The sequence below is a fragment of the Lepidothrix coronata genome, unplaced genomic scaffold (assembly GCF_001604755.1).
Source record: "Lepidothrix coronata isolate B3197 unplaced genomic scaffold, Lepidothrix_coronata-1.0 Scaffold187, whole genome shotgun sequence".
Classification (NCBI taxonomy): domain Eukaryota; kingdom Metazoa; phylum Chordata; class Aves; order Passeriformes; family Pipridae; genus Lepidothrix; species Lepidothrix coronata.
The window spans coordinates 1,113,861-1,140,923 of NW_016690367.1; the positions used below are offsets into that span (position 1 = coordinate 1,113,861).

The following is a 27,063-nucleotide window of genomic DNA, read 5'->3' on the forward strand; positions in this document are numbered from 1 at the left end:
GGCGGCGCAGGGCCCCCCCGTGCCACGCACGGCAGAAGCCCTTTTTAAAAGCTCCGCCCGCGCCCGCCCCGCCCCGCAAAGCGCCGGAGCGCCGCTGAGGTCAGGGCGAGGCACGGGAACGACCGACTAAACCATGCGTGTACCTCTGCTCCGTCGTCCTTTCTCCATACGTTTCTCCCTTTATTTTCGCCATTCGTGCTGCTTTTCGCCTAAAAAAAAAGCGCCGTTTCCGCGCTGTTCGCAATGGTCGGCGCTATGCAAACCGCGCGGGGCATGCTGGGAACGCCCCCCTTCCCCTGTGGCCGCTCCGAGTTGGAAAGGGGGGGGGCGCCTCTGGCGGGAGCGCCTCGGCGCGCGCACGGGCGGACGCGCTCCCGATTGGCGGAGGCGCGCGCGCGCAGGGGCGGACGCGCTCCCGATTGGCGGAGGCGCGCCCGGAAGCGGAAGCGCTGCCCCGGTGTCGGCGGAGGGAGCGCGGCGGGGCCTCGGAGCGGCCGCGGGTCATGGGGAGGTACGGGGGGGGACCCGGGCGAGATTCGCGGAGCCTCCGGGGGGCTCGACACGGCTGCAAGTGTGGGAGGAAGCCCCGGGGCGGGCGCGCTGCGCGGTGCCGGTGGCGTTCGGTGACCTTCGCGCTGCCCCCGCGGCGCCCGGCGCGCTCAGCGCGGGGAGGGGGTTCGGTCCCATCCCCCTGGGGGTGTTGAGTGCTGAGGGCTGGGGGTGTTCAGCCTGGAGGAGGGAAGGCTCCAGGGAGAACTTAGAGCTCTTTCCAGTGCCTAAAGGGGCTCCAGGAGAGCTGGAGAGGGACTTGGGACAAGGGATGGAGGGACAGGACAAGGGGGAATGGCTTCCCACTGGCAGAGGGCAGGGATAGATGGGATATTGGGGAGAAATTCTTCCCTGTGAAGGTGGGGAGGCCCTGGCACAGGTTGCCCAGAGAAGCTGTGGCTGCCCCATCGCTGGAAGTGTCCAAGGCCAGGTTGGACGGGGCTTGGAGCAACCTGGGCTAGTGGAAGGTGTGACTGCCCATGGCAGGGGGTGGAACTTGGGTAGTCTTTAACATCCCTTCCAGGCCAAACCATTCCTTGATTCTGTGGTTGTATTTAGATGTGAAAATTATTGTGATTGATGGAAATGGGAGCCCCCTGAGCCCTCCAGGGAATGTGCTGTTAGGCATTAACATGGATTTTAGTTGCAGCTCTAACCCTGTGCTGCCCCAGAGCTGAACCAGTCCCAGTTGTCACTGCCCCCAAATCTCCTGCCCTGGAGGGACCTGCTGCTGTGGGGCCTGGGCTCACCTGCACGCCAGCAGGCACCAGGATGCTCCCATTTCCTGGCAGAAAAAGGAGGAATTTGGCCATGTATTTCTTCAGGATCCCGTGGGATGCTCCTCCTCTGCAGCAGCCACTGTGTGATCTGTCAGAGAAACCTTTGGCCCTGTAGTGAGGACAACGTGTGAAACTGCTTCCTCTCAGCATCTGATAAAGGATGGGTGATACAAAAAAAAATATCTGGTGTTCCTGTAGGATTGGGAGTTGTGTGGAAGAGGAGGAGGCCAGAGTAGGTCCTGCTGGCTGGTGACACCCTGGGAAGGCTGTGGGCCATGGCCTCTGCACCCTCTGGGCCCACAGCAGTTGCTGATGTAATTAAAGATCTAGACACTCAGATAGCTGTAAGTAAAAGGGGGCTGGCATGTGGGATTTGCCCTGGGAACCTGCTCATCCCGCGGGTTTTGTGTCCAGGGATCTTGGCAGCACATGGAGGGTGCGGTAAGATCCTGGAATAAACCAGCAAAACCACTTTGTGCTTCTTCCTGAGGGTTCTGGGGCTTTCTGCCCCAGGGTTTGGGTGCTCCCTGCCCTGCATGGTGGGCAGGAATTCCTGCTGGGTGGATTTGGGAAGTGAGGAGTGGGGTGAACAGCCTGAGACGAGCTCCAGCTAAAACCAAGACTGGAGGTCCCTCCTGGTCTTGTGCTGAGCTCCTCGGCCCCAAGTACAGCTGAGGGGGTTCAGGGTGTGAGTGCCGTGGTTTTCCATCGTTAATCCAGTTAAAACTGAGCTGGAGACTTGCTGAGGGCAGTGCAGGAGGGTGTCTGGGGTATAAATCCCTGCCTGCAGGTGCATGAGTGTGCCTTGGAGTGAAGCACTAAAGCAGCTGCCTCTGAGTGTTCCTGTGTGCTTTCTGGTGTGGGTTTAACTAATCCAGACTAACCAGGCTTGCTCTGATGAGGGGGAAATGTCTGTTTGTGGCTCAGGGGGCAGACACTCTGTGTGAACGTCCTGTAAAGCTGGTTAAACAGACTCTTCTTTTGTAAGTTCAGCCTCAGCTGCTGTTTTCCACCCACCTCTGTCCCTTCCACAAAGGGTTTTGCCGTCAAACCATTCCCTGAACTCTCCTTCCCCGTGAGAGGCCCATCCCTGGTGCCTGTGGTGGTTGTGGCAGTGGGAGGTGCAGGGTTTGGATGAGTTTCCTGTCGTGGAGCAAAGTGAGGACAGAGCAAAACTTCACCCAGCCTGGGCTTTAGAGCCTCCCAGCTGTGGAACAGAGGAAGAGCCAGTCAGCCTGTGACCAAGATCCTGAGACACTTCAGGCACCTGGAGGATCTGTGTAACCACAGCCCACTTCTGGTTCACCTTCAGGAGCTCCATAAATCCCAGCCCTTTTCCTGTGGCTGTTGGTTGCCCAGTGCAGGAGGAACGATGGGCAGGTGTGGGCACACACACACGTGTTCCTGCCCCTCTGAGCTCCCAGACTCTGCTCCCAGCACCCAAAATGGACCCGCTGTTGTCAGTCCCACGTGGAGGGGTCTCTGCAGGCCGGGCTGGCAGCCTGGTGCTGCCAAAAATGAGACTCCAGGCAGGCTGAGCCCTGCCTTCTCCTGAGACCCCTGCAGTGTGGGGATGAGGGATCCTGTGCTGCTGCACTTAAATCTGCTCTGTGTGGCCTGTTCCTCAAAACTGGCTGTGGGAAGTGGGTTCTGGAAGGCCCTGAGCGGGGTGGGAGTGGGGGGGTTCAGCCCAAGGGGTGAGGGGGTGGGTGGGTCAGTGCTGCTGTCACTGGCCTGTGCTTCTGGCAAACTTCATTTTCCACACACCAGGGAAGGTTTTCTCGTCTACTTAAACATCACTTCTCCCTTCTTGCTGTGTCCAGAGACTCCTGATCTTCTATAAACTCCAGTTTTCTCAGGACAAAGACCTGTCCACCCCACTGAACTCCCTGTCTGCCTCTAACCCTGGCTCTCCTTTCCTTTCCCAGTTGATTGGCTTGGGTCCCCACAATCCCAAGAAGAAGCAGGACCTGGACAAGCTTTATGACCTAAAATCTAAAGCCCAGCAGATTATGAACCAGTTTGGCCCTTCTACCTTGATCAACCTCTCCAACTTCTCCTCCATCAAGCCAGAGCCAGCCAGCACCCCCCCCCAGAGCTCCATGGCCAACAGCACCACCGTGGCCAAGATGCCTGGAACACCCAGTGGAGGGGGCAGGCTCAGCCCTGAGAGCAACCAGGTAATTCCATCCCTGACTCCAGGACAACAGGGATGATGCTCAGCCCTGCCCCTGGCTCCTTTCTCCCTCCTTAAATCACCAGCAAATACTTTGTGTCTGTTAAAGTGTCAGTTACTGAGGGAGCAGAACTTCTTCCTGGAGTTCTTCCAGCTGCTTCCAGGCCGGTGGAAAGGATGCTGTGGGTTTTGCAGTCTCAGGAAAATGTATATTGGGGGGAAATTCTTTTTAAATGGGGTTTAGATGGGAGGAATTTGGGGGGAAATGGGTGGTGAGGCACAGGTTGCCCAGAGAAGCTGTGGCTGCCCCATCCCTGGAAGTGTCCAAGGCCAGGTTGGACAGGGCTTGGAGCAACCCGGGCTAGTGGAAGGTGTCCCTGCCCGTGGCAGGGGGTGGAATAAGGTGGGTTTAAGGTCCCTTCCAACCTCTGGAGGCTTTGATGTGCATGAAACAAGCTGCTGCCCTGGGGTTGCTCCCTTATGGCTTCACTGGGGCTCTCAGGAATTGCACCAGACCCCCCCACAAACACAGGCACAGCAGCGAGGGAACCAGGAAAGGCAGGAATTTCCCACCTGTGCCTGGATCACCCGAGCAGGCTGACAACTTCCATCCAGATCTTTTAAGACTCAGCATCCTGTTGGTCAAGCCCAGTGTGGTTTTTGCTCCCTGCCACGTTTGGCTGCTGCCCTGGGATAACCCAGCACTCACCTATCTCTGTTTTCCATGAGAAGCACTAAAGCTGATAAGCACTAGAGCCATGGAAATACTTCCCTCGTGCCCTGAGCACAGCTTTAGTCACTGATATGTTGCTTACACTTGCTCTCTTCCTCTTAAAAGTTGTAGTTTTGCTTTTCCCCCCACCCTTGCCAGCAGCATTTTGGTGCCAGTTTGGTGCTGGAGATATTTATCCTGGCTGCTGCATTCCCCTCTCTGCCCAGAGCAACCCCTGGTGCTCCAAAATGACTCCTTAACACCTGATATTCCTTATCCCTGCCATTCCTGAGCTGATAGACTGTGTCAACAGTGTGACTTGGGCCCTGGGAGCACGGGGGAGGGGGTGTTTGTGGCTGTGCTGCTGCTTTGCTGGAGCAGGGCAGTAAATCCTTCTTCTCCCACACCCTCAGGTTTTAACCAAGAAGAAATTGCAGGACCTGGTGCGTGAGGTGGATCCCAACGAGCAGCTGGATGAAGATGTGGAGGAGGTGGGTACCAACCCACGGCAGGGGCTGCAGAAAGAGCTCATCTGGGTATTTTCACAGACATTTCCACCATTCATTTGACACCTCTCTGTTCTCCTGCAGCCTTCAGCCATCCCTGTCTTTCTGTGTCCCAGTGCCAAAATGGGTCTGTTGCAAAAAGCTGTGAAATACAGTCCTGGGGGAAATACAGTTTGGGGCACCACGATACAGAAAAGATACAAAAACCATAATAGAGGGACATAAAAGAGGGACACTGAGGTGGTGAAGGGTCAGGAGAGGCCATATGAGGAGTGGCTGAGGGCACTTGGTGTGTCCAGCTGGAGCAGAGCAGGCTGAGGGCAGAGCTCAGGGGGGGCTGCAGCTCCTCCCCAGGGGCAGCTCCGATCTCTGCTCTGGGGGAGCAGGGACAGCACCCAGGGAACGGCTGGAGCTGTGCCAGGGCAGGCTCAGGTTGGATCTCAGGCAAAGGTTCTTCCCCCAGAGGCTGGTTGGGCACTGCCCAGGCTCCCCAGGGCAGTGGGCACAGCCCCAAGGCTGCCAGAGCTCCAGGAGGGTTTGGACAACACTGTGAGGGCCAGGGTGGGATTGTTGGGGTGTCTGTGCAGGGCCAGGGGTTGGATTCCATAATCCCTGTGGGTCTCTTCCAACTCGGAGCGTTCCACGCTTCTAAATACCAGCTTCTGAGGGCTCGTTTTCATCCCTCCCACATGATTTGAGCTGACCAGGCTGGCTGTGGCCCTTGTTCCCCCCAGATGCTGCTGCAGATCGCTGATGACTTCATCGAGAGCGTGGTCACCGCCGCCTGCCAGCTCGCGCGGCACCGCAAGTCCAACACCCTGGAGGTCAAAGACGTCCAGTTGCACCTTGGTGAGTGAGTTGTACGTGTGTTTTTTCCCCTCAGCTGAGACCCAGGGGCACTTCCTGAAGTCAGGCTGTGGTGTTGGGCTGGATAAAGCATCGCTGCCCGTGGCAGGGGCTTGGAGCTGGATGAGCTCTCTGGTCCTTCCCAACCCAAAGCCTTCTGTGATTCCAGAGCGCCAGTGGAACATGTGGATCCCGGGCTTTGGTTCTGAAGAAATCAGGCCCTACAAAAAAGCCTGCACTACAGAAGCTCACAAACAGGTAAAGGAGCCCTCACAACGCTGGGAATCACGTGGCTGGTACGGGGAAGGTGGTGAAATTGTGGCCTCCTCCGAGTGGTTTGGGCTTGAAATGACTCCCAGATCCTCCTGGCCTGTTAGTGCAGAGAGGGTTGAGGTTGCTGTGGCTCCTCTGCAGTGCTGACTGTGCCCTAAGGGCACAAGTCTGAGGGCCAGCCCAGCTTGGGAGGGTTAAAACCAGCTGGGAGCTGCACACAGGCACTTCTCAGCTGCCCCTGGCAGATTTGTCTCTGTCTTTGTGCAAAGGGACTGAAAACACCTTTAATTTTGCTTTAAACTGAATTAATCCATTGCTTTTGAAGTGCACAGTCAGAGCCAGGAAGGAGCTGGAGGGTTCCTGGGTGATGCTGCAGCTCCCCCTGGGCACAGAGGGGGGGCCTTGAGGTGGGGTTTGATCCCACTGCCCCGGGGTGCCGAGTGGAGCAGCACAGACACTTCCTTCTCCTCTGGCTCCAGCCTGGGACCCCATTAGGATTCCAGCAGACCTGACAGACCTGTGTGGGAGCAGGTCAGGCAGCGTCCCCAGAGCATCTGGGATGCCTCACTCCTGCACGGCTGCAGCTGGTTTGGGCAGTCACCTGCTCTGAGCTGCTCAGCTTCCCACATTTTTCCCTTTCCTTGTTGCAGAGGATGGCACTGATCCGCAAAACCACCAAGAAATAGCCCCTGGGCAGAGCTGGGAGACGCCGCCAGTGCAGTTTGGGATATTTTGCCTCTCCACTGAAGCCTCCACGATGTCACCCGTGGGATGTTTTTTTTTTAGTGCTTTACAGAGAAGCATCTATTTTTTATTAACGGTGCAGCAATATCTTGACTCTACGAGGAGATCTGCCAAAAACACTCTCTGCCCCTTTCCTTGTTCCTCCTCAGAGCGCGACGTATCTCAAGGAGAGACTTTTATTTGTGACTTGAAAGTGGTTTCTCGTGCAAGTGATCGATTACCCAAGGGACAGAGCATTTGGTCGTGTGTGGGACAGTATTAGAAGCATCTGTAGAGGTTTTTGTTTCCTCCTTCCTGCTCCAGTACTTTGTAATGTCAGTGTTTATATAAATACTTGCGTTTGTTTTACATGAATAAAGAAATTATTAATCTAAGCTCCTGGCATGGGCTCGTGCTTTTCAGGCAGCACTGCAGAGGGGTGGCAGGGGTTGTGTCCTGGTGGGAGTTCTCCTGGGGATTTAAAGGGAGCAGAATCATGGAATATCCTGAGCTGGAAGGGACTCACGAGGATCATCCATCCAACTCCTGGCCCTGCACAGACACCCCAACAATCCCACCCTGTCTCTCAGAGCATTGTCCAAACCCTCCTGGAGCTCTGGCAGCCTTGGGGCTGTGCCCACTGCCCTGGGGAGCCTGGGCAGTGCCCAACCAGCCTCTGGGGGAAGAACCTTTCCCTCAGATCCACCCTGAGCCTGCCCTGACACAGCTCCAGCCATTCCCTGGGTGCTGTCCCTGCTCCCCCAGAGCAGAGATCGGAGCTGCCCCTCGGGAGCTGCAGCCCCCCCTGAGCTCTGCCCTCAGCCTGCTCTGCTCCAGGTTGAGCAACCCAAGTTCAGCTTCTCCTCCTGTGGCTTCCCCTCCAGCCCCTTCTAGACCAGAAGGATTTTTGCTTTGGACTCAGGCAGGTCCTGAGCCAGAGTGATAATCAGATATTACCTGAGTTACATAATAAATCTTTTATTTCTAATTGTATTTGGGAAGATTTAAAGAATTTAGGGCTTTATGATTTGGGACTTGGTCAGTACAGGAGAGAGAAGAGGGGAATGGGATGACACCCACCTCTGCTGGTGCCTGAAGTCTCACCTGGACATTCCACCCTTTCCAAGGGCAGCCTAAGCACTGCTGCTTCCCCAGGAAACACAGGCAGGCAGAGGGATGACCAGGGGTGTTTAATGCTCCCGTGCTGCCCCTTCCTGCTGCATCTCCACCCCCACCGAGGTGGGATCACTGTGTGATGGCCAAACCTGCACAGCCCCATGATTACAAAACAATTACCCAGCAGGCAGGGAGCACCGAGAGCTTCCTGCAGCTGAAGGAATGAGAGCTCCCCAATCCCTGCAGCCACAACCCTGGAGCTCTCCTGTCCCTGCAGCCACAGTCCTGGGCACGTTGATCACTGGAATGTGCAGAGGACGAGCATGCCTCAGGGTCCTTGCAACGTTCATTTTATTTTATTGCTACTTTATTTCCCCGTCCTTTCGAAAACCGCTCCATTAACCACCAAATCTTCCACAGTGAGCCCTAAACTGTTAAAATTAAACCGTTTAACAACTCTTACAGTTGTTAAGAGAGAGCAGAGAGCACTTGCCACCCTGTCCTGGCAAGCTGATGTGCAGCAGGGGGGCCACATCCCAGCACGTCCCCAGCCCTCGTGTCCCCAGCTCTAGCACGAGCACCTCTTCCCCTTCCCCTCCTTCTCCGACAGCCGAGCTTTGGGCGGCACGGGCAGGGGGACGCTGCTCTTCACCCCGTCCCACGCCTCGGTGGCCGCCAACCTCCCCGTCCGCAGCGCCTGGTAGATGGCCACCGTCAGCATCCGGAACGCCAGGGCCACGTTGGAGGCGTCCTTGGCCGAGGTCTCCACGTACTGGGCGCCCAGCGAGGCCGCCAACCTCTCGGCCTCCCTGCGGCCCACGCGGCGCTGCCCCGCCAGGTCGCTCTTGTGCCCCACCAGCAGGAAGACGACGCCGAAGGGCTGCACCGTGTCGGTCACGTCGCGGTGCCAGCGCCGCACGCTCTCGAAGGACGCGCGGTTGGTGAGGTCGAAGAGCAGCATCCCCCCGGCGGAGTTGCGGTAGTAGGAGCGAGTCACGGACCTTGAGGGAGGGGGGGAGGCCGGGAAAAGGGGGTGAGCGGCCCCCCCAAGGTCGCCTGTGCCACCTCGGGCTGCATCTCCCCTGCCCGAAGCACAGGGAGAGGGTGGAGAATCGGCCCTTTGGCTGCGTCAGTGAGGGCTCCAAGGGCGGCTCTGTCCCTGCTCGGCCACCAAAGCCTGTCTGTCCCCTGCAGCCACTGTCCCCGGGGCTCCCCCAGCCCTGTAGCCATGGTCCTGGAGCTCTCCTGTCCCTGCAGCCACAGTCCTGGAGCTCCCCCAGCCCTGCAGCCATGTCCCAGTGCTCCCCCATTCCTGCAGACACGGTCCTGGAGCTCTCCTGTCCCTGTGGCCATGGTCCTAGAGCTTTCCCACCCCTGCAGCCGTGGTCCTGGAGTTTTCCCTCCCCTTCAGTCACAGTCCTGGAGCTCTCCTCTCCCTGTGGCCATGGTCCTAGAGCTTTCCCACCCCTGCAGCCGTGGTCCTGGAGTTTTCCCTCCCCTTCAGTCACAGTCCTGGAGCTCTCTCATCCCTGCAGCCACATCTCCTGAGTTCCCTTGTCCCCAGCAGCCACCCGGCCAGCAGTGGCAGCCCCACAGTGAGGTGTGAAGGCTCCTGGCATCTGAGCTGTAAACCACTTTGGAAAACCACTTTGCCCAGCTCCCAGTGGGCTCCCAGCTTCTTCCCCAGCCCCTCTGCAGCTGTGGGACAGAGGAGTGCTTGGAGCAGGGCCCACCCCCCCTTTAGAGCTGAACCAAGTGCTCCTTTCCCTTGGCTTTCGCTGGTTCTTCACACATGGGGCTCCCCCACCAAAGGGACCAGTGGGAACACAGCCCCATCCAGGACCTCCCTGGGGTCGGGATCACATCATTCCACCCCAAATCCAGGGTGGGACACCCACCTCCCTCACCCCTCCCCACCCCACGGACCCACCTGAACCTCTCCTGCCCGGCCGTGTCCCAGAACTGCAGCTTCACCCTCAGCCCCGGCTCCAGCTCCACGAACTGGACGTAGAAATCCACCCCCACCGTCTGGTTGACGGCGTCCAGGAAGGTGCCCTCGGTGTAGCGCCGCAGGAGGGAGGATTTCCCCACCGTGGAGTCCCCCAGCATGATCACCCGGAACTGGTACTGCCACGGCGGCTCCATCGGTGCCTCCACCGGTGCCGGGCCCCGCCGCCCCCGCGCCGGGCGCGTGTCCGGGCAGGCAGGGAGCTCCTCCACCCAGGAGGCGTTCCCAGAGCCAGGGGTGCCGGTTTGGAACCCCTTCGTTCCCTTTATTTTGACTCCATCCAGCTGGATGTGGTTCCTGGTCCCATTTTCCCAGGGGTGGCCCCTTTGGAGCCCCTTCACTCCCTTTATTTTGGCTCCGTCCAGCTGGAACCACTCGGGTGTTCCTGCTCCCATTTTCCCAGTGACAGGAGGCTCCCAAAAGTGACACAGACATGGGGGGGTGTAACCCCATCAGCCAACCCCCCCTCCAAATCAGAGCACCCCTCATGCTGTGGGTCGAGCGCTGTGTCCCTGCCTGGCATCCGGTTCTTGGCACAGCCTTTATTTAGTGTGGAAAACCCTCAGGTTTATTAAAAACACTCCTACAGCAGAGCATTATTTTTTCAGAGTCCCCAGATTAAGATTTGAAATAAACCCAAGCCTGGCTGAAGAGAGAAAGACATCCCCTTGGGTGGAGGGTCCCGGGTGGAGGGTCCCGTGTCTCCCTGTCCCCATCAGCACTGGCAGCGCTCCCGGGGCTCCCCCCGTGCCAGGGGCTGGCGGCGGCTCTGGCTGGGGATGAGCCTGATGCCATCACAGCCCTGGTGAGGAGCGAGGACCCCCCGTCCCAGGGCCTCCTGGATGCCCCCTGCCAACATCTGGAAGGCCAAGTCCACGTTGAGGTTGCTGCGTGCCGAGGTCTCCACGAAGGCCATGCCCAGGCTGGCGGCGAGGTGCCCGGCCTCCTCTGCCGACACGGCTCTCTCGGCCTCCAGGTCACACTTGTGCCCCACCAGGACGAAGGCGGGGCAGTCCCCCCCCCCCGCGGCCTCGCGGTGCCACTCGGGGACGCGCTCGAAGGACGCGCGGTTGGTGAGGTCGAACACCAGCAGCACCCCCGCCGCGCTCCGGTAGAAGGACCTGGTGATGGACCTGGGCACACCCAGGGGGCGTTTCCAGGGGCTCTGGGGCAGCCCCCACGTTGACATACCTGGGATGGGGCTGAGGGGCTTTTTGGGTGCCGGTCGGGACTTGAGGAGTGGAAAAGGAGACCTGCCGGGGCCTTTACATCCTACCTTTCTGTTCAGCATCCCCCTTCCCAGTCCAGACACTGGCGTGTTTTTCAGGGGCTCTGGGGTCCCTCCGTCCCCCCCAACAGCCTGGAGCGCAGTGGGGAGGGGGCAGCACCCCCAGGCCAAGCATTGGACAGAAACAGGGCACCCCCAGACCAACTCTGGGGTCCCAAAAAGGCTCCCAGGGACGGGGAGAGCGTGGAACCCCCAGTCCAGCCGCGGCACCGGCTCTCCAGCCCTTTGTGTCCCGTTTGAGCCTCTTCCACACTCCCAGGAGCTCCTGATGCAATCAGGAGAGAAACCATCCATCCCCAGCCCACCAGCAGCCCAGGAGCAGCATCCCAGGACTCTCCCCAAGCCCTGCCCCCTTGGCTGTCTCCCAAAAGCCAGTTCTGGAGTCACTACAAGCTCAGCACAAGATTTCACTGTCCCCTAAAGCGTCGCCGTCCCAGCGAGGCATCGCTGCCTGTCCCCGCACGCCCGCCGGGGATTTACACCCAGTCCAGAGTGGGGGGGACGCTCCGCTGGGTCTGGGGTCCCGCATGGGGGCTGTGTCCCCGTCCCCAGCTCACCTGAAGCGTTCCTGGCCGGCCGTGTCCCAGAGCTGCAGCTTGGCCCTGCCCGCGGGCGGCACCGGGACGGTCCGGCTGTAGAACTCGACGCCCACGGTGGGGCCGGGGGTGGCCGGACCCCTGGGACCCTCCCCCGGCCCCTCGGCGAAGCAGCGCAGCAGCGAGGACTTGCCCACGGCCGCGTCCCCCAGCACGATAACGCGGAACTGGAAGTGTCCCCCGGGGTCGGGGTCCTGCGGGGAATCTGTCACTGTCCCCATGACCGGCTGGATCCCGACTGCTGTGCTGGCGGTGACACGGGCAGGTCTCCACTCTTGTCCCCACCCCACCTGGGGACAGGGACGGCTCTGGCCCCGCAGTCACCCGGGCAGACAAACAAACCGTCCCCGGGAGGAGGGAGAAGCTTCTCCGTCCTCATCCTCCTGCCCCCGGGGTGTTGTTCGGTCTTATCCTCCTGTCCCCGGGGTGTTGTTTGCCGTTGTCACATGCCAGGTCTGTCCTGCTGCCCGGCTTTGGTGACAAAGGGACAGCGAGGCTGTGAGTGCACAGACACATTGTTGTCCCCCCTGAGGTCCTGGGAGAGCTGGGAGGGACAGGCTCCACAGGGAAGGGGCTCCAGAGTCCCCACCGGGAAAAGGGATCAGAGGCACTGGACAAAGGTGCTCTTGCCAAACAGCCAGGTCACCCCAGGGGATTTTGCCATGGCCCAGCCATCCCGGGACAGGGAATGACAACTCTCAAGCTGTTGTGACCCCTACATCCCTGCTTGTTGTCCATCATGAAAAACCGGGCCACTGGCATCACCAAAGCCCCATTCGAGGGTGTTGGGAAGTGTAGGATTGCAGGAGTTGCTCCAGCACCTCTGTGATGGTCCAGGTGTGTTCCTGCACTCCAGGGATACCCACCCAGGGCCGTGGGGACACCCCAGGGGTGGGTGCTGCAGTAGGGACAGGATCCCACACTGGAGCATCACTGGAAGGGGATGCTCAGATCCCCTGGCACTGATCACCCCCAGCCAGGCTCAGAGCCAGCCCAGTCTCACCCCATCCCAACACACCCCAAACATGGGAGACGCCACAAGGATTTCAAACAATTGTGTTTATTGAGCCTCCAAGATTTAATATCCACTAATATTAAATAACTCCACTCCTGAGGAAACCCCACAGAAGGGACTGCTCTTCCACGCAGTGTCAGAACAGGATCTTGAGCAGCACCCGGAGCCAAAGCAGTTCCCTGTCCCTGCAATGTGGGTGAGTGGAGCCCAGGAGTGGATCCTGCCCGGAGAAGCTCACGGCTCGAGAAGGAGCCGGGATCTGGCTCTGCAGAGCTCCCACTGCTGGAGGACTGGTAAAGTACCACATGGCAACGAACCCCTCAGGAATGGGCTCAATTCAGCTCCACGCTCTGCTTAGACCTGAAAAAAAGAATAATCCAGCTGAGTGAGGAGCAGTCAAGCTTGGTGCTGTGCTAGATCCCACCTGCACTCAGGAGCTCCTGGCTGTCCCCTCCCCACCCCAGAGTGGTTTTGGGGTAGCTCATGCCTGGCCTCAGCCCCATATCCGCAGGACTCATCCAACAGTCTCCAGACACAGGAGTCATCACAGACCAGGCTGTGCTGCCACTGATCCCACCCAGGCACTGCTCCCAGGGAAACACTCACATGGTTGGGGTTGGAAGGGACCTTAAAGCTCATCTCGTTCCCACCCCCTGCCATGGGCAGGGACACCTTCCACTAGCCCAGGTTGCTCCAAGCCCTGTCCAACCTGGTCTTGGACACTCCCAGGGATGGGCAACCTGTGCCAGGGCCTCCCCACCCTCACAGGGAAGGATTTCCTCCTGATGTCCGATCCAAACCTCCTGCCCAGCCAACACCAGGACACTCACTTGCTCCACGCTGCAGCTTCCCCACAACTCAGGCCCACAGGAAGCAAATCAGACCCCCTGGGAGAGGGTTCACAAGCTCTCATTCTCTCTCAGTGAGTAATTCCTGAAAACACAGAGCCAGAGTGAAGCTGAAGGATCCCTGTAAATCCATGGCTCAGATCCCCCCACATAAACCCCAGCCTTCCACCCACCACAACACCCCTGCCCTCCGTGCCCAATATTTATCCCTTCTCCCCAGCAGGAATTTCCCTGCCTCCCATCCAGCCTTCCCCAAGGAGGGAGGCTGGCACAGCCTGTCTTCCCACTGGCCCCTCTCAGGACAGGACACACCCGCAGAGAGCCCTAGACCAGGGTGAATTTTCACTCTTCCTCCTTTTTCGACCACAAGATCGGTATTCAGATCCAATGGGAAAGGGAACTGGAGGGATGAGCTGTGGAGCTCCAACATGGATACCACGTTCCTACCTGGGGTCTATCCATCAGGCAGGAGAGCTCTGAAACACCCAGGAATCCTGAAAGACATCACAAAACCCTTAAAAAAAATCAGCAGCAGGCTGCAGATTCCTGGGGACACATCCCTGACTCATCCCACCCTGAAACCACAAGGAACAGCCCAATTCCCCAAAATATATAGGAGGGGCGAGTGACAGCCACGGGCAGAGGAGACCCAGCAGTCAAAGACCTTCCCGTTGCTCTGGCATGTTGTTGGAGACCTGCAGCCACTGTGTGGAGCCACAGCTCTTGGATAAACATGCGGATAAACACGGAGCTCAGCCAGGAAAGCCTGTGACAGTGATCCACCGGCTTTGGATCAGGGTTGCTTCCCAGTGTTCTGCCTCTAGCTTGGCCCAGAGAGAGGACTGCCCTTATTCCACACACTTGATCTTGATGGAACAAGAACTAAGGGCAGTTTGCAGGGCCCAGCAGATCCACATCCCTGGAAGAAGGACATGCTGGCACCGTCCTAGGGCAGAGGGGCAGGAAATGCTGCTGGTCCCTGCTCTGGCCCAGGGAGGCCACGAAACCACCCAAATTCCCAACCTAAAGGAGAATCCAGGGCCTGGATCTCCCACCTCACCTGCAGAATGCTGCCAGAGCGAGGCTGCCACCAGCCATCCCACACTCCGGGATCACCAGGATGCTGCTGGGGAAGAACAGAGTCTTGAGCTTCAGGTACATAAAGTATCTTAAAACAACAGGGAGGTGGGATACCCGCCCGCTCCCACCTCCCTGTGCAGCAATTCGGACCCCAGGAGCAGGGATCTGGGGCAGCCGCTTCCTTCCAGCGCCAATCCTTCCACTCCCCCCCAGCTCCGGCCCCTCCCGGGCCGTGTATTTTCCCGAGATGTTGCCGGACAGTTACGGAGGCTCCAACTGAGCGGCGACCGTCGGGGAAAATCCCTTCGCTCTCGGCTCCTTTTTGACCGAGTCTGCCACAGCACCGACAGACACAGCTTCGATAGGGCCGGAAGGGCCCGCGGGGCCCCGGGACGGGGGCTGGTTCAGCCTCGGGGGTCCCTCCCTCACTCACCCGGGGCCGGGCCCGGCCCGGGACGGATCAAGGTCGCGCTGCCCTTCCAGGCCATCGGAGCGCCCCGAAGCTCCGCCACGCGGGGCGAGGTGCCCACGGGTAGCCGGGGCGGCGGGGGAGCCCCGGGAAGGGCGGATGGCGGCGGATGTCGAGGGATGCTCCCGCCGGGCCCAGCACTGCCCGCCCGGACCGCCGCCATCACCGAGAGAGGAAGGAAGCGGCCCGCGCCCGCCCTTTATAGCGCGGCATCGCGCGCTGATTGGTTACTGGGGCAGCAGAGGCTGCTGGGAGTTGTAGTTTCAGCTGCCCATGGTCCCCGCCGTCCGTCCTTCCCCTTCCATCCCCATCCATCTCCATCTCCATCCATCCATCCCATCCATCTACCCATTTATTATCCATCCCTCAATCCATCTGTTCATCCACTCATCTCTCCCACGCCATCCATCCCTCCCTCCCTCCCTCCCTCCCCACCCCTCGCCATCCCACTCCATCCCATCCCACTTCCCAAACGACAAACCCACCCCACTGAGCAACCTGCTCCAGTGGAAGGTGTCCCTGCCCACAGCAGGAATCGGAATTGGATGATCCTTAAGGTCCATTCCAACTCCAACCACTCCACAATTCCATGATTCCCCACCCGTGAGCTGTGCTCCCCCTCCCCACCTCAAAGACCCTCCAATCCAGGTGGCACCAAGACAGTTCTCTCCTCTTCCATCCAAGAGGCACGTCAGGGGCTGCTCTTGGAAAAGCTGAAGGCAGCAGCTGCCTTTTCCCTACTCCTTCCTCCCTTTTGGAACTTGGGGGGGAACATCCCACCCTCAGGGAATAGAAGGAAAGTTTCTTGGAAACAAAAGTCTGCCAACAAAATACCTCTGTCAGACTCCTGGCTCGTGATCCATAATCCATGGAAAGGATTTAAAGTGGGAGCACCTGCCAAAGGGTTGGAAGGCAGTGCTGGAACAGCTGCAGGTGCTGAAGGCACAGCCACCGTGGGAAATCAGCTGGAAAAGCCCAGGAATGCTCCCTGCCTGAGCCCTGGAGAAAGGGCAAAAAGGATGGGGGAGAACAGTCAGTTTTTAACCTGTTCTGAGCAAAATTAACAGATGAAAGAATTCCCAGTGCTCAGGAATAGCCCTTTCCAACTGGTAGCTCCCCCCAAACACGCCAGACCAGCAACAAAATAAACCTGGCACTCATTTAAAGCCAAGTCTGGAAATGAGCCCCCAACTTTGTGGCCAAACCCTTGCAAAGACAGCCCCTGTCAAAGCTGGCAGGGACAGGGGACCAGCAGCTGCTCCCATTCTCCTCCTCCTCCATGGATCTCCCAGCTGCTCTGCCAAATCACGAGGCATTCCCTGGAGTCTCCTTGGCACAGCCACTTGTGCAAAAGGAACCTAAAAATCTCCCTCTCAAATCCTAGGGCAGGGCAGGAACTGGGAGATCACTGTAGGAAAAAAACCAACCCCAGTCTTCCCCAGGTATTCAAACCTTGGTAAACATTGTTTGGGAAGAGGCTGAACTGGGAGAATCCCCCCCAAAGAGCAACAGTGAAAAGCACTGGATGCCCAGCAGACCTCAGCCCACCACAGGAAGATGGATGGAGATCCAAAGAGGAGCAGGGAAAATCCCACTGCACATCCACAGTCAGCGAGTCCCCGATGAAACCTCCCAGGAACCTCTCACCAGCCTCTTCCACAGCGCAGGACAGGGAGAAAATGCTGGAAGAGCCTGCAATTCCCATCCCCTGACAGGTGGGAGCAGGCAGTGCACAGGGATGTGCTCTGTGAAAACCATCAGTGAGGAAAAGCAGGGGAGAATTAGGTGACTCAGGGGTTTGTTGTGCCTGTGGCCCCCTGGGACAAGCCAAGCCCTGGCCATGATCAGCTCTCAATCTTTTTCACCTTAACTGTGTTATCCATCACTGCTTTTTCCCTGGAAATTTAACAGCAGAAGCAGCATGACATTGGAATTGTAGAATCATGGAATATGCTGAGTTGGGAGAGACCCACAAGGATCATCGAGTCCAACTCCTGGTCATGGGCTGGACACCCCAACAATCCCACCCTGTCCCTGAGAAAACAGGGTGTGTGCCAAGCAGAACCCCAAAACCCTTCCTACAAAACTGACTGCACTTGGGAAAACCATTTTGACTGGGGAACAATTGCAAAGGAAGAAAAAAAAGGAGACGTTTTCCACCAGGCAAAAAGGGAAAGTGAGCCCTATCAGTGACATTTCCTGAACCAGCTCTAGCAGTTTCTGCTATTGCATTTCAAATTCATACCCTATCCTGCCACTGAATTCATTTCATGTCTAAGCAAATCCCAAGTTAAATCCAGAAACTGGTGTATCCAGTATGATTTACAAGATGCACCGGGAGATAGCAAGGCTGGAAGGTAAAAATTCCTCTCAGATCTTTGTTTAGCAGAAGCTGGGGATTAACAAGGCAGTAATGAGAAACCCAGCACGGAAAGATCGGAGTCAAATGTTTATCTCTGTTCCTCAAAAGGGATTCAGAGAAATTCCTGAGGGTGTTGGGTACGTCTCAGTGTGCGGGATATGAACCCGTGTCCTGACACTGATCCAAGTAACAGGAATTTTGTCTAGTCAGACTCACATGGAAAAAAATCATCACAGTCAGCCCCCTGTCAGCCCCCTGACCCAGCCCCAGATCAGCTCAAGAAATGCTTCCAGACTCCTCATCCCTTTGGAAGCGGGTCAGGATCTCTCCCAGGCCACCCCTGGTGTGTATTGTCAAGCTTTTAATTAAACACAAGCTAATGGCAACAGGCCACCCCACAACCTCAGAGCTCACCCTTTGGAGAGTCCAAACACACCCACGTCCCTCCAGCTCTGCTGAACTTTTCCCAGTTTGTGTAACTCAAATGGGAATCTGAGTCCCTGCACTTTCATCTAAATTGGATTATCTCATCTTCAACAAGAGCGTTTGGGTTGTTGTTTTAATTGCTACAAACCCTGCCTGCTGAAAGGCAGAGTGCTCCATAATCTCAGTGGCAGATTTGGATGCAATTTTCAGGAATTACATAATCCCAGGGAGCTGTGATATCACCTGCCTGGGATTTCTTGCCTTGAGCACACGAAGATAAAAGCAGGATTTACCTTACTACACGGAGTCCTTGTCTTTCATCCCATGTGACACTAAATGGTAATTAATCCAGGCTTTTCCTGTAGCCACCCAGGAGAAAAAAAAAATCCCACACTCTGTTTGACTTGGATTCCAAAGCACAAACCCTACAAATTCCAGGTGATGGGCTGTTTTGGAGCTCCACATAAAAGCCTCTTCTGTGCTTCAGACGCTGCAATAACGGCCGGGAGCTGAAAATGAACATTAAGGCGAGTTAAGTGATACACAGTAAAAAAAAACAAAACAGATTTAAGAGCTCCACAGAACCCTTGGCTGAGATTCTCCCACCCAACCTCAAAAGGCTGGCTCACACCTCCAGGGAATGTGGCCCAGAGCCTCACATCAACCTCTCTTAAAAGGAAACGCAGGAGCTATTTTGGGCTCTGCAGCAGCAGTAAACAGCGTCAGCAGGTCATCCCTGCTGGCCTCTGTGCTCCCAAATTGCTCCTCCTGAGGGTCTGTACGTGCCCAGCTCTCCCAGGAATTAGGGGTCAGGATGAGTTGGACTAATATTTACCATTTTTCTTCCACTATGAAAACAAAAGCAGAGAGTAAAAGGATTTTACATTCCCCCAGGGTTGCTGGCGGTGGGAGGTGATAACCTGCTCCTCTCTCCTCTAGGGACAGGCCTGGATGGAGAGGGTTTATCCAGGCATTGGGAAATGCTCCACAGGGTAGCAATGCTGGGCAGCTGAGAGTAAACTTATACTGATCAATAAATTGTGTCTTCAGGTCACTCCTGCAGCAAACTGAGATGGCTGCATTAAAAAGCTAAAATTTTGGGGGGGTGGGGAAAGACAGCTCCCAAAGAGGAGAAGGAAGGGCACACAGGGCAGCACAGGAACAGAACGATCTAGAAAGTGTTTAACAGCAGGAAGTGCTTAACAGCAGGACATAAACCCCCCTTCTTTACATCACCTCTGAAATGCCACTCCACTGAACTTCCCAGGAAGAGGGGCTGCTCTGAGCTGAGCAGAAGATATAAAAGCTCTGCTCTCTTCCACTTCTGCCGCCTCTGAAACTCCCAGAACACACAGGGCACATTCCTTTCCTCAAATTCAGAGGATCTGAAGGTGAGGACATTGGCAGCAGCACAGTTAGGGGCACAGCAGGAGGGATAATTCACAGCAGATGAGAAGGCAGGAGTCCAGCAGTCCTCCAGCTCCACTCGGTCAGGGAAAACTTAACTCCAGTCCCTCGCATCCCCAGGTGCAGTTGTTAAGGAAAAAACCACAGACTGACAAATAGATCATAATTATGGACACAAACAAAGGTGTAGTAGAAGTAGCTTTATCAAAGTATTTAAATCTTGTGGCAAATCTCTGCATCAACATGGGCAGGGAGGCAACGAAACGCTCGGCAGCAGCAATTTCAGTTACCAAACTATTCCTTGGATAGACATTTATTACAGGTAGTTTCTCTGTTCCTATTTCTCCAAGAGTTTAAGGCACAAAAGCCTGAAAAGGGCTTGTAATACGTACATAAGTGCTATTATTTTCACTTTCACCTCTAATGCAACATAATATCAGCTTATTTATATTGCTTGTCCACCCAGCTCATACAACATCCAGTAGAAAACTGCTTTCCAGGTTCACAACAATTTGTTGCACAATATATCAGTGAGATTGCTCTGACCCGTTTTTTGCTGCAAGATCTTCTGTTTCCCTCTGGCAGGACAGTGGAAGACGCTACAAAATCTCAACATTAACGAGACCAATAAAAAAATAAAGGCATGATACACAAAATAACATTTAAATATGGTTGCTGGTTAAAGTGTTTTTAAACTGCTTGGCTGATGGGGAATTATTTCCTCACACACAGGTGGAGAAGCAAGTCAGGTGTGCAAGAGATCACCAGGTAAAAGGCATTGGTCTGTAGTTTTCTAACACTCCTTTCTGTCTTTTCTCTCCAAAGTGCTCTTCAGGTAGGTTGTTTAAGAACACCAAACTTTCTAGCTCATGATCACAGCTTAGCTTAACCAGAACACAAGTTTTCATCCCGTGCTCAAGTTACAGCAACCTTACCCAGTCACTAGAAACCTTTGGAGACCTTTCAGTGGCATCCAACAATGATCTTTCTTTTTAAAAGTAACACATTCACAAGTGTTGGGCCAAATGGCTGGAGACAAGTTGAATGGGCAGCCAAACAGAAAGAACCAAAATGGGCAGGAACCAAAATGCAAGGGGTAATTTGTACTTAAAAGACCAACTTTTTTATTGTAGGATGGGGTAGAGTCTCTCCCCTGTGCCACCTCGTCGAAAGTTTATAAATTACAATTCCCAACAAGTATCAGGAGTTCATTTCAAGACAAAAAGGAATAAACCTGTTGCAGTTCTAATTTTCACCATGAATCAAGGTTACCATGATGCTCCTACGACACTTGTTCTGTACAGGAAAAGGGCCACAGTCCTCCTGTACTCCGAGTCCCAGGCCTGGGTGGGGAAAGGGCCACCTCTGATCCCGCGGGATCCGGCGGATCAGTCCGGAGTGCACTGGTGGGATATTCCACAGCCACAGTGCCTCAGCAACGAGGCTATAACACAGCTGGGATCTCTGAGGAGACAGTGTCCAAAGGCTGCCAGTGACAGTCCATCAAGGCATCGTACAGCTCTTCGCTCTGCTCCATGAACTGCTTGTTCGCTTCGTGGACGTCTAACTGAGGCGTGGGATCTGCAGGGGGGGGGAAAGGCAAAGTTCTCAGATTTACTCAAAGATAAAGGGATGGTACACACCGAAATCAGGGCCAAACTGGGAAGGTCTGTCTCTGGTCAGTGCAGGACAGACAGACAATTTCAGTACAGAATTTGAGAAACGTACCTTCCAGTGCATCCTCCCCAACTTCTTCGTATGTCTGCAAGGAGAAACAAACCCCTTAGGACAGCAGATAATTACCTTTTCTTTTACAGGCATCACCTGTTGATTGGTACTGTCAGAGACTGACTTTTATATCAGAGTGATTACAACAGAATTCTTCACACATAAGCCTGTGTTCCACTCCCAACACTCCACGGGGGAGATCCCACACTAAACCTCTGACAGAGGCAGCAGTTCTTGCAGTTCCTGGGGTGAAGTGGGGTGGCTGTTCTGATGTGTTCTGTCCTTTAAAACAAGCCTTAGGAAGGATCCCAGAAGGCTGCCTGAGCGCTGCCTGTACCAAGAGAACCCTTCTACCCTGAAAACTGTATTAAGAGACCCCTTGTGTCCTTACCCAGTGTAAGGGGCAACATTTTACCTCACATAAGGCAACAGGACACACCAGGTACTACTGAACACCAGAGAGCAGCTCTATTAAGAACTCATTATCAAGAGGTCTGTTATTAAGATCACTTGTTCTACTCAGCCTGGAGGAGACTGAGGGCAGAGCTCAGCGGGGGCTGCAGCTCCTCCCCAGGGGCAGCTCCGATCTCTGCTCTGGGGGAGCAGGGACAGCACCCAGGGAATGGCTGGAGCTGTGTCAGGGCAGGCTCAGGGTGGATCTCAGGCAAAGGTTCTTCCCCCAGAGGCTGGTTGGGCACTGCCCAGGCTCCCCAGGGCAGTGGGCACAGCCCCAAGGTTGCCAGAGCTGCAGGAGGGTTTGGACAACGCTGTGAGGGCCAGGGTGGGATTGTTGGGGTGTCTGTGCAGGGCCAGGAGTCGGATTCCATAATCCCTGTGGGTCCCTTCAAGCTCAGGACATCCTGTGATCCTCAGAGCTTGAAGCTAAAACGTTCCCACCCCCACTGGCAAGCTCTGGGGTGGTTCTGGGCTGCCCTACCTGCATGGTGCTCTGTGTGTAGCCATACTGGGGGTAACTGTAGCTGTAACTGCCCGTGTTCTGGTCGTACCCCCACTGGGCGTAGTAGTTGTGATACTGTTGATAATACTGGTTGTAGTTGTAGTTGTACATCTGATTGTACTCCATTGGTTTCACGCGGTTACTTCAAAAAATAAAGCAGGAGTGAGTTGCAAATAGTGCAGAACAAGTAGGAAAAAAGCAGTGAAACAGCTTAAGATACAGTCTGGTACATAGACAAGGCTTAGTCTAACATGCAGTTTTCAGTCTTTAAAATATATTCACTGTTTACTACAGCAGTATTTATCATTTGCATACGTTTGCATAAAGAAAGAAGTGGTTTAAATTTAACGCCCTTTCCTGCATTCCTCTTCCTCTTCATTAATAAACATTGCTTTCATTCTTTAGGAGTTAATTTAGGGTCACTTCCTGGCTTTGGGAAGGGAAGAGTTCAGGACCACGAGCTTCAGTTTTAGAACAATCCTGAACCACAATCCAGATTCTTGGGCCCCTTTTTTTCTTCTGATAAATAGGATGAAGTTAAGTAATCTGCAGCTTCCTGAGACAAGGTACTGAATCTTGCTTTACATGAAGAGTTAAAGACTTAAAGCCTTGCAAAAAAAATTGGAGTTTTCTTTAATAAGAACGGACAAAACCCTCTTCCTTCTGCCACTGTCACACAGAAACCTAAGCAATGACTTGTCCCCTTTCTCACTGAACTGAGAGGTCCTCTATGCACAGAGTTGGAAGAGTTCATGAAATAAAAAGAACTACAGGTAATCAAAAAATAAACTTAAGTACCCTGTGAGCTGACTAAAATTCCCATTCCTCTCCATAAAGTGGCAGCATTCCCAAGGAACTTGGAATCCCACCTGACTATCAAGATTTGAAATGAGATGGCAAACATCGTTTGAAAATGAAGGTATGTCACACATAAAAAGCTAGTGATGAAATTCGTGAGAAGTAGGAAGAAGGAAACATCAATCTTCTCACCACAGTACACCTCTTTTTTCTGCTTTTCTCTTCCTTTCCCCCCCAAGACTTCTGAAAATCTAAATATTATTCAAATAGGGAGCAATTACTATGATTCGTATTACCCTAGTGCTACGAGCCCCAAGTCAGACCAGGATCTCATTGTATCAGGTTCTGAACAAACACAGAAAAAAAAGTTAATCCCTGCCCCAAAATACTTATATTTAGTAGACATCATAATAGAATTAGCAAGGTAATTGAGCTTTGCTATCCAGACATCAATAAGCAGATTTAGGCTATTTCAGTTAAAAGCAAAGGAACATACACTTTAAAAACAATCATATTTAACTACAGTGTGGGTACATGTGTGTGGATTTTATAATGTATACAATTAAAAACAGTGGAACACGCTTAGTCTTGAGCTAATGTTATAATTTCTCTGAATTCCTGGGCATTCTGATGCTCCCCATTATCAGGGGGATTCCTTCACTTTGTGATGGAAACATCCAGGAAATGTCCCCAAACCACTACAGCACATTTAAAAGCAGATGTGAGGACTCATAATGAACACCTGGCTGCTCTCATACTCACGCTTTTGGTATAGCCACACTCAATCGCACGGGTTTGGAGCCCAACCCCACAGCTCCCTGACACTCTGTCAGTGCTCTCTTCTGCTCCAGCTCATCTGTGAACTTCACAAACCCGTAACCTCTGCGGAGACACAGAATAGACCACATTAAAACCAACCCCAAAAAGCCGGGCCACCTCTTAGAAGTTATTTACGGTGAAATTTCAAATCGGTTTGGGGAACGCAGCGAGCGAAACACTGTGGGTTTGGGTTGTTGTCCCTGCTTTTGGGAGAGATGAAACGATTCCGCCTTTCAGTTGCTTTTCCAAAGTGCCTGAAGCCACAGGTCCAAGCTCCAGCGGTGCTTTTAAGGGCTTGACAAATAGAAAGCAGCTCCTGTGCTGGGGGATCGTGCAGAATTGGAAGGGAGCTGACACAAGCCGTGTCGAAATGCACGAGCAGACAGTGGTAAAGCCCCAAATCTCTGCTGGGAGGATTCTGATAATCTCAAAGAGTTGCAAGTCAGCACAGCACTGACAAGACACAGGCACTGCTCGCATCCCAAACTGCCCCACTGTGAAGGAAAACACTGCTTTTCCCTAAGATGCACCTTCCAGTCAAGTTCTTTCTCAACAGGAATATATTCAAATAGGCTTTCTGTCATTCCCAAAGCGGGGCTTAAAACGAGCTTGTAACATCAAGTAGCTAAAACCTGCTCTGAGAGCACAGCTGGGACAGGGACAGCACAGCCAGGACCCCTGGACTCCGTGAAAACACTGTGGTGTGGCAGCTCTGCTCTGCAGCCAGAGGAGAAACACCAACTCTCTCCAAGCCCAACGGTCCTTTGCGTGGGATTCTGGTGCTGCAGTGAGTCAGAAGCGATGCAACAGCATCCAGGAGGGCAGTGCCAGGATCCCAGCATGGGATGGGCTGCCTCATGCAGCAGAAAGATCAAAGACTTAGGTGTGGGAGGGTAAGGGAATCCATCTAAGTGAAGGAAGGAGTTTAGGAGGGAAGGACTTGTCTAGCTGGGGAAAAGAACGAGCCGTAAGCAAGGGTGGAAGTTTACAATGTATTATCTATTCTGTGGGAACTCCTAAACACCAAGTAATGTTTTATTTGGAAAGCAGCATCACCTACTCCCCCTGGGAGGTCCCCACTGGAAGCTGTCCCAGAGCAGTTTGTGCCCCAGAAAACTCATTATCTTGGCCAGCACGAGCCCAAATATCTATTTTTATACAAATACACAGGTCTGGCAGTGTCTTCCTCACAAAAATACCAGATCAAAGCTCAGGCTTATCTACGTACAAACTGGATAATTAAGCACGAGCAAAACTCTACATGGGCCCCCATTCTGTTTAACTTGCCCTCTGCCAAAGGACTGTGGCAAATTAAGCCAGTGCAAGTCACCCTTCAGTGTTGTGAAACTGTGTGAGCAGTTTAAGGTGCTCACACACAAAACCAACTAAGTTTCTAAGCTGCCACAAAGACTCCTGCAGCCTTTTGGGTGGGACTAGGAGCATGTAAGGGAAACTGAGAAGACTGGCAGTTCCAAAATAGAGACAGACAGCTAAAGAGCTGGATGTAGGGTACAGGAATTGATGGTGGGTGCAGCAAGGGAGACAGTGATTCTTCCAACTCTTCCAGAAACTTAGCTTTTCCACACCAACAGCTAAACCAGAAGAAAACCCAGCAAGAAATCATTTCTTCGTGGCCAGGACTTCCCTGGCAGACACACTGCCTTGTCCCTGCAGTTTGGAAAATGCCCCACACCTGCACCCTCAGCAGGAAGCAGAGAAGCGGGCTCAGCACCACAGCTCCAGGCTGCTCTCCTGCTGGGAGGAGGCCTTCCTGATCCACCAGCCCTGGCTGGAAGGGCCAGGCCTTCACTGGGCACGTCCACAAGCCCAAAGCTCCTCTCTCACATCACCCTGACACCTGCAGTTGCCTCAGCTTTGAGTAACTGCACAAGTCCCAACAAAGCCCCTGGCAGCACGCTGGCACTGCCGGGGGAGACAGCTCTGCTCGTCCCTGGAAGAGGACTCCAAGTCCCTGCTCCTTCCTCACTTCCCAAGCTACCACAGATTCCCTTTCCTTGAGGAACTGCACTTCTGAGCAGCTCCCAAAGCCCCACTCATGGCCCAAACTGCAGCACCCATCACCTGTTCCGTGGGCAGAGACCAGGGCAGGTGCAACAAAACAGGGTCTGTGGGGTTTACACCTCTGAGGAAGAGGAGGAGGAGGAAGAGGAGGCACCTGGAGCCCACCCCAGCAGTGTCAGTCCCATGTGAGGTAGCAGTGACAGCACAAGTATTCAACAGTGACAGAGCAGCTCTGCAAGAGGTTCAGGTTGCACGTGAAGAGAGAGTGCAGCTCTGGAACAGGCTGCCCAGACAGGCTGAACTGTCTCTATCCTGGGAGGTTTTCCAGGATACTCAACTCATGGCTGACCTGAGCTAGTACTGGTCCTGCTTGGAGCTGGACCACAGAACTCCAGAGATTCCTTCAAACCAACATATCTAAGACTGAGAAGCCTCGTGTGAGAAAGTGGGGAGATCTACAGCCACAGACTTGGGTCTCGTCCCAACACTGCAACAGGTACTATATCAGAATATTGTGCTTCACCAAGCCACGCTCTGCTTTGAAAACAAGGGTTCTCACCAATTGCTCCCTCCCCTAGGAAAACACAGCTCAATTTCGTGCTATTTAGAAAATGCTTTAATTACATGAAGAAATCCAGCTTTTTGATATCTGTTTTTGGCAAGACATTTCCAGCAAAGACAAACGAGGCGGCTACTGAGAACCTGACAGTGAATCACAGCTTTGTGTGCCCTACCCTGTCTGAAATAAAACCCTCTCCCAGGAATGGCCTAAATAATAGCACAGTTCCACCTGAGAGTCCAGGAGGAGAGTGCTTCCAGCTTACTTAAGACATTTGTCAGCATTTTAAGCAGTGCAGTAACACACAAAGGGCCTCACGCTGGCAGAGGAGTGACAACACCCCCGTGGTGACTATCAAAACCCAAGGAAATTGCAGACTTTGTATTTTAACATTACTAAAATCTAAGCTGATAAAACTATTCTTTTTTTTTTCCCCCCCTTGCTGCATTTTATCTTTTCTGTTGCTGCATCTGCAGTGAAAGAAAAGAATGAATAAAAGAGGACTTACTTGGATACTCCTGCCTGGTCCAAAACAACTTTTCCACCTCTACACGATGGATAAACTTTAACAAAAAATTCATATAACATCCCATCATCCACATCAGGAGTCAGGTCTCCCACAAAAAGGGAATATTCTGGACTGAAGAGATCAAAAGAAAACTTCTTAAGTACAATCTTACAAAAAAAGAAAGAGATGTGCTCAGTGACAGCTGCCATTTAGACTAAATATTTGACCTCGGAGAAAAGTGATATTAAAAGACCATTTAATGGAGATTTTAAAGTGTCACCAGTTAAGCTACTTAACTAAAATTATACTTATATATATTATATTTAAGCCATTGACTCTGCTTTTTCAAGTTAATTCAAGCAGCACAACCAATCTACTCAATACTGCTTTTTATTTAAAGATAATTGCTTACTTCTTACAGGGCATCTCTGGATTTCTAACATGGCAAGAAAATATTAATGTCTCATTTATAGATTTGCTGTTTCCAATACA

At 54.0% G+C, this 27,063-nt stretch overlaps 4 protein-coding genes across 7 annotated transcripts in view; 1 reads left to right on the top strand and 3 right to left on the bottom strand.

Moving 5' to 3' along the window:
- The first annotated feature begins 427 nt into the window (after nucleotides 1-427).
- Nucleotides 428-6,959, top strand: TAF12 (TATA-box binding protein associated factor 12). Of its 3 annotated transcripts, XM_017831062.1 has the most exons (7): nucleotides 428-511; nucleotides 1,527-1,672; nucleotides 3,257-3,508; nucleotides 4,630-4,707; nucleotides 5,457-5,571; nucleotides 5,738-5,826; nucleotides 6,492-6,959. In XM_017831062.1, exons 2-7 carry the CDS (start codon nucleotides 1,604-1,606, stop codon nucleotides 6,525-6,527), a joined length of 639 nt encoding a protein of 212 aa, XP_017686551.1. In that variant the 5' UTR covers nucleotides 428-511; nucleotides 1,527-1,603; the 3' UTR covers nucleotides 6,528-6,959. The 3 variants fall into 3 exon arrangements, with proteins under 3 accessions (XP_017686551.1, XP_017686552.1, XP_017686553.1); XM_017831063.1 differs by lacking the exon at nucleotides 1,527-1,672; XM_017831064.1 differs by lacking the exons at nucleotides 428-511; nucleotides 1,527-1,672 and adding an exon at nucleotides 2,365-2,708.
- Nucleotides 6,960-8,248: 1,289 nt separating this feature from the next.
- LOC108505239 (ras-related protein Rab-39B-like) lies at nucleotides 8,249-9,825 on the bottom strand. Its single transcript, XM_017831067.1, has 2 exons — nucleotides 9,611-9,825; nucleotides 8,249-8,681 (listed from the first exon to the last, which is right to left on the bottom strand). Exons 1-2 carry the CDS (start codon nucleotides 9,823-9,825, stop codon nucleotides 8,249-8,251), a joined length of 648 nt encoding a protein of 215 aa, XP_017686556.1.
- A 578-nt stretch (nucleotides 9,826-10,403) lies between these two features.
- On the bottom strand, nucleotides 10,404-11,793 carry LOC108505219 (ras-related protein Rab-39B-like). Its single transcript, XM_017831006.1, has 2 exons — nucleotides 11,534-11,793; nucleotides 10,404-10,821 (listed from the first exon to the last, which is right to left on the bottom strand). Exons 1-2 carry the CDS (start codon nucleotides 11,791-11,793, stop codon nucleotides 10,404-10,406), a joined length of 678 nt encoding a protein of 225 aa, XP_017686495.1.
- An 823-nt stretch (nucleotides 11,794-12,616) lies between these two features.
- Nucleotides 12,617-27,063, bottom strand: part of TRNAU1AP (tRNA selenocysteine 1 associated protein 1) — a 21,530-nt gene continuing 7,083 nt past the window's right edge. Inside the window, exons 4-14 of one of the 2 annotated variants that reach the window (XM_017831070.1) lie at nucleotides 26,572-26,738; nucleotides 23,426-23,545; nucleotides 21,845-22,007; nucleotides 20,908-20,941; nucleotides 19,009-20,760; nucleotides 18,066-18,281; nucleotides 15,819-15,983; nucleotides 14,496-14,558; nucleotides 13,883-13,929; nucleotides 13,418-13,520; nucleotides 12,617-12,947 (exon numbers count right to left, since the gene is read on the bottom strand). In XM_017831070.1, the coding sequence (XP_017686559.1) occupies nucleotides 20,624-20,760; nucleotides 20,908-20,941; nucleotides 21,845-22,007; nucleotides 23,426-23,545; nucleotides 26,572-26,738 (621 nt within the window). In that variant the 3' untranslated portion in view covers nucleotides 12,617-12,947; nucleotides 13,418-13,520; nucleotides 13,883-13,929; ... (2 more) ...; nucleotides 18,066-18,281; nucleotides 19,009-20,623. Of the gene's footprint in view, nucleotides 12,948-13,417; nucleotides 13,521-13,882; nucleotides 13,930-14,495; nucleotides 14,559-14,948; nucleotides 15,135-15,818; nucleotides 15,984-18,065; nucleotides 18,282-19,008; nucleotides 20,761-20,907; nucleotides 20,942-21,844; nucleotides 22,008-23,425; nucleotides 23,546-26,571; nucleotides 26,739-27,063 lie in introns of those variants that run through there. The other variant, XR_001877431.1, reaches the window with a different exon arrangement.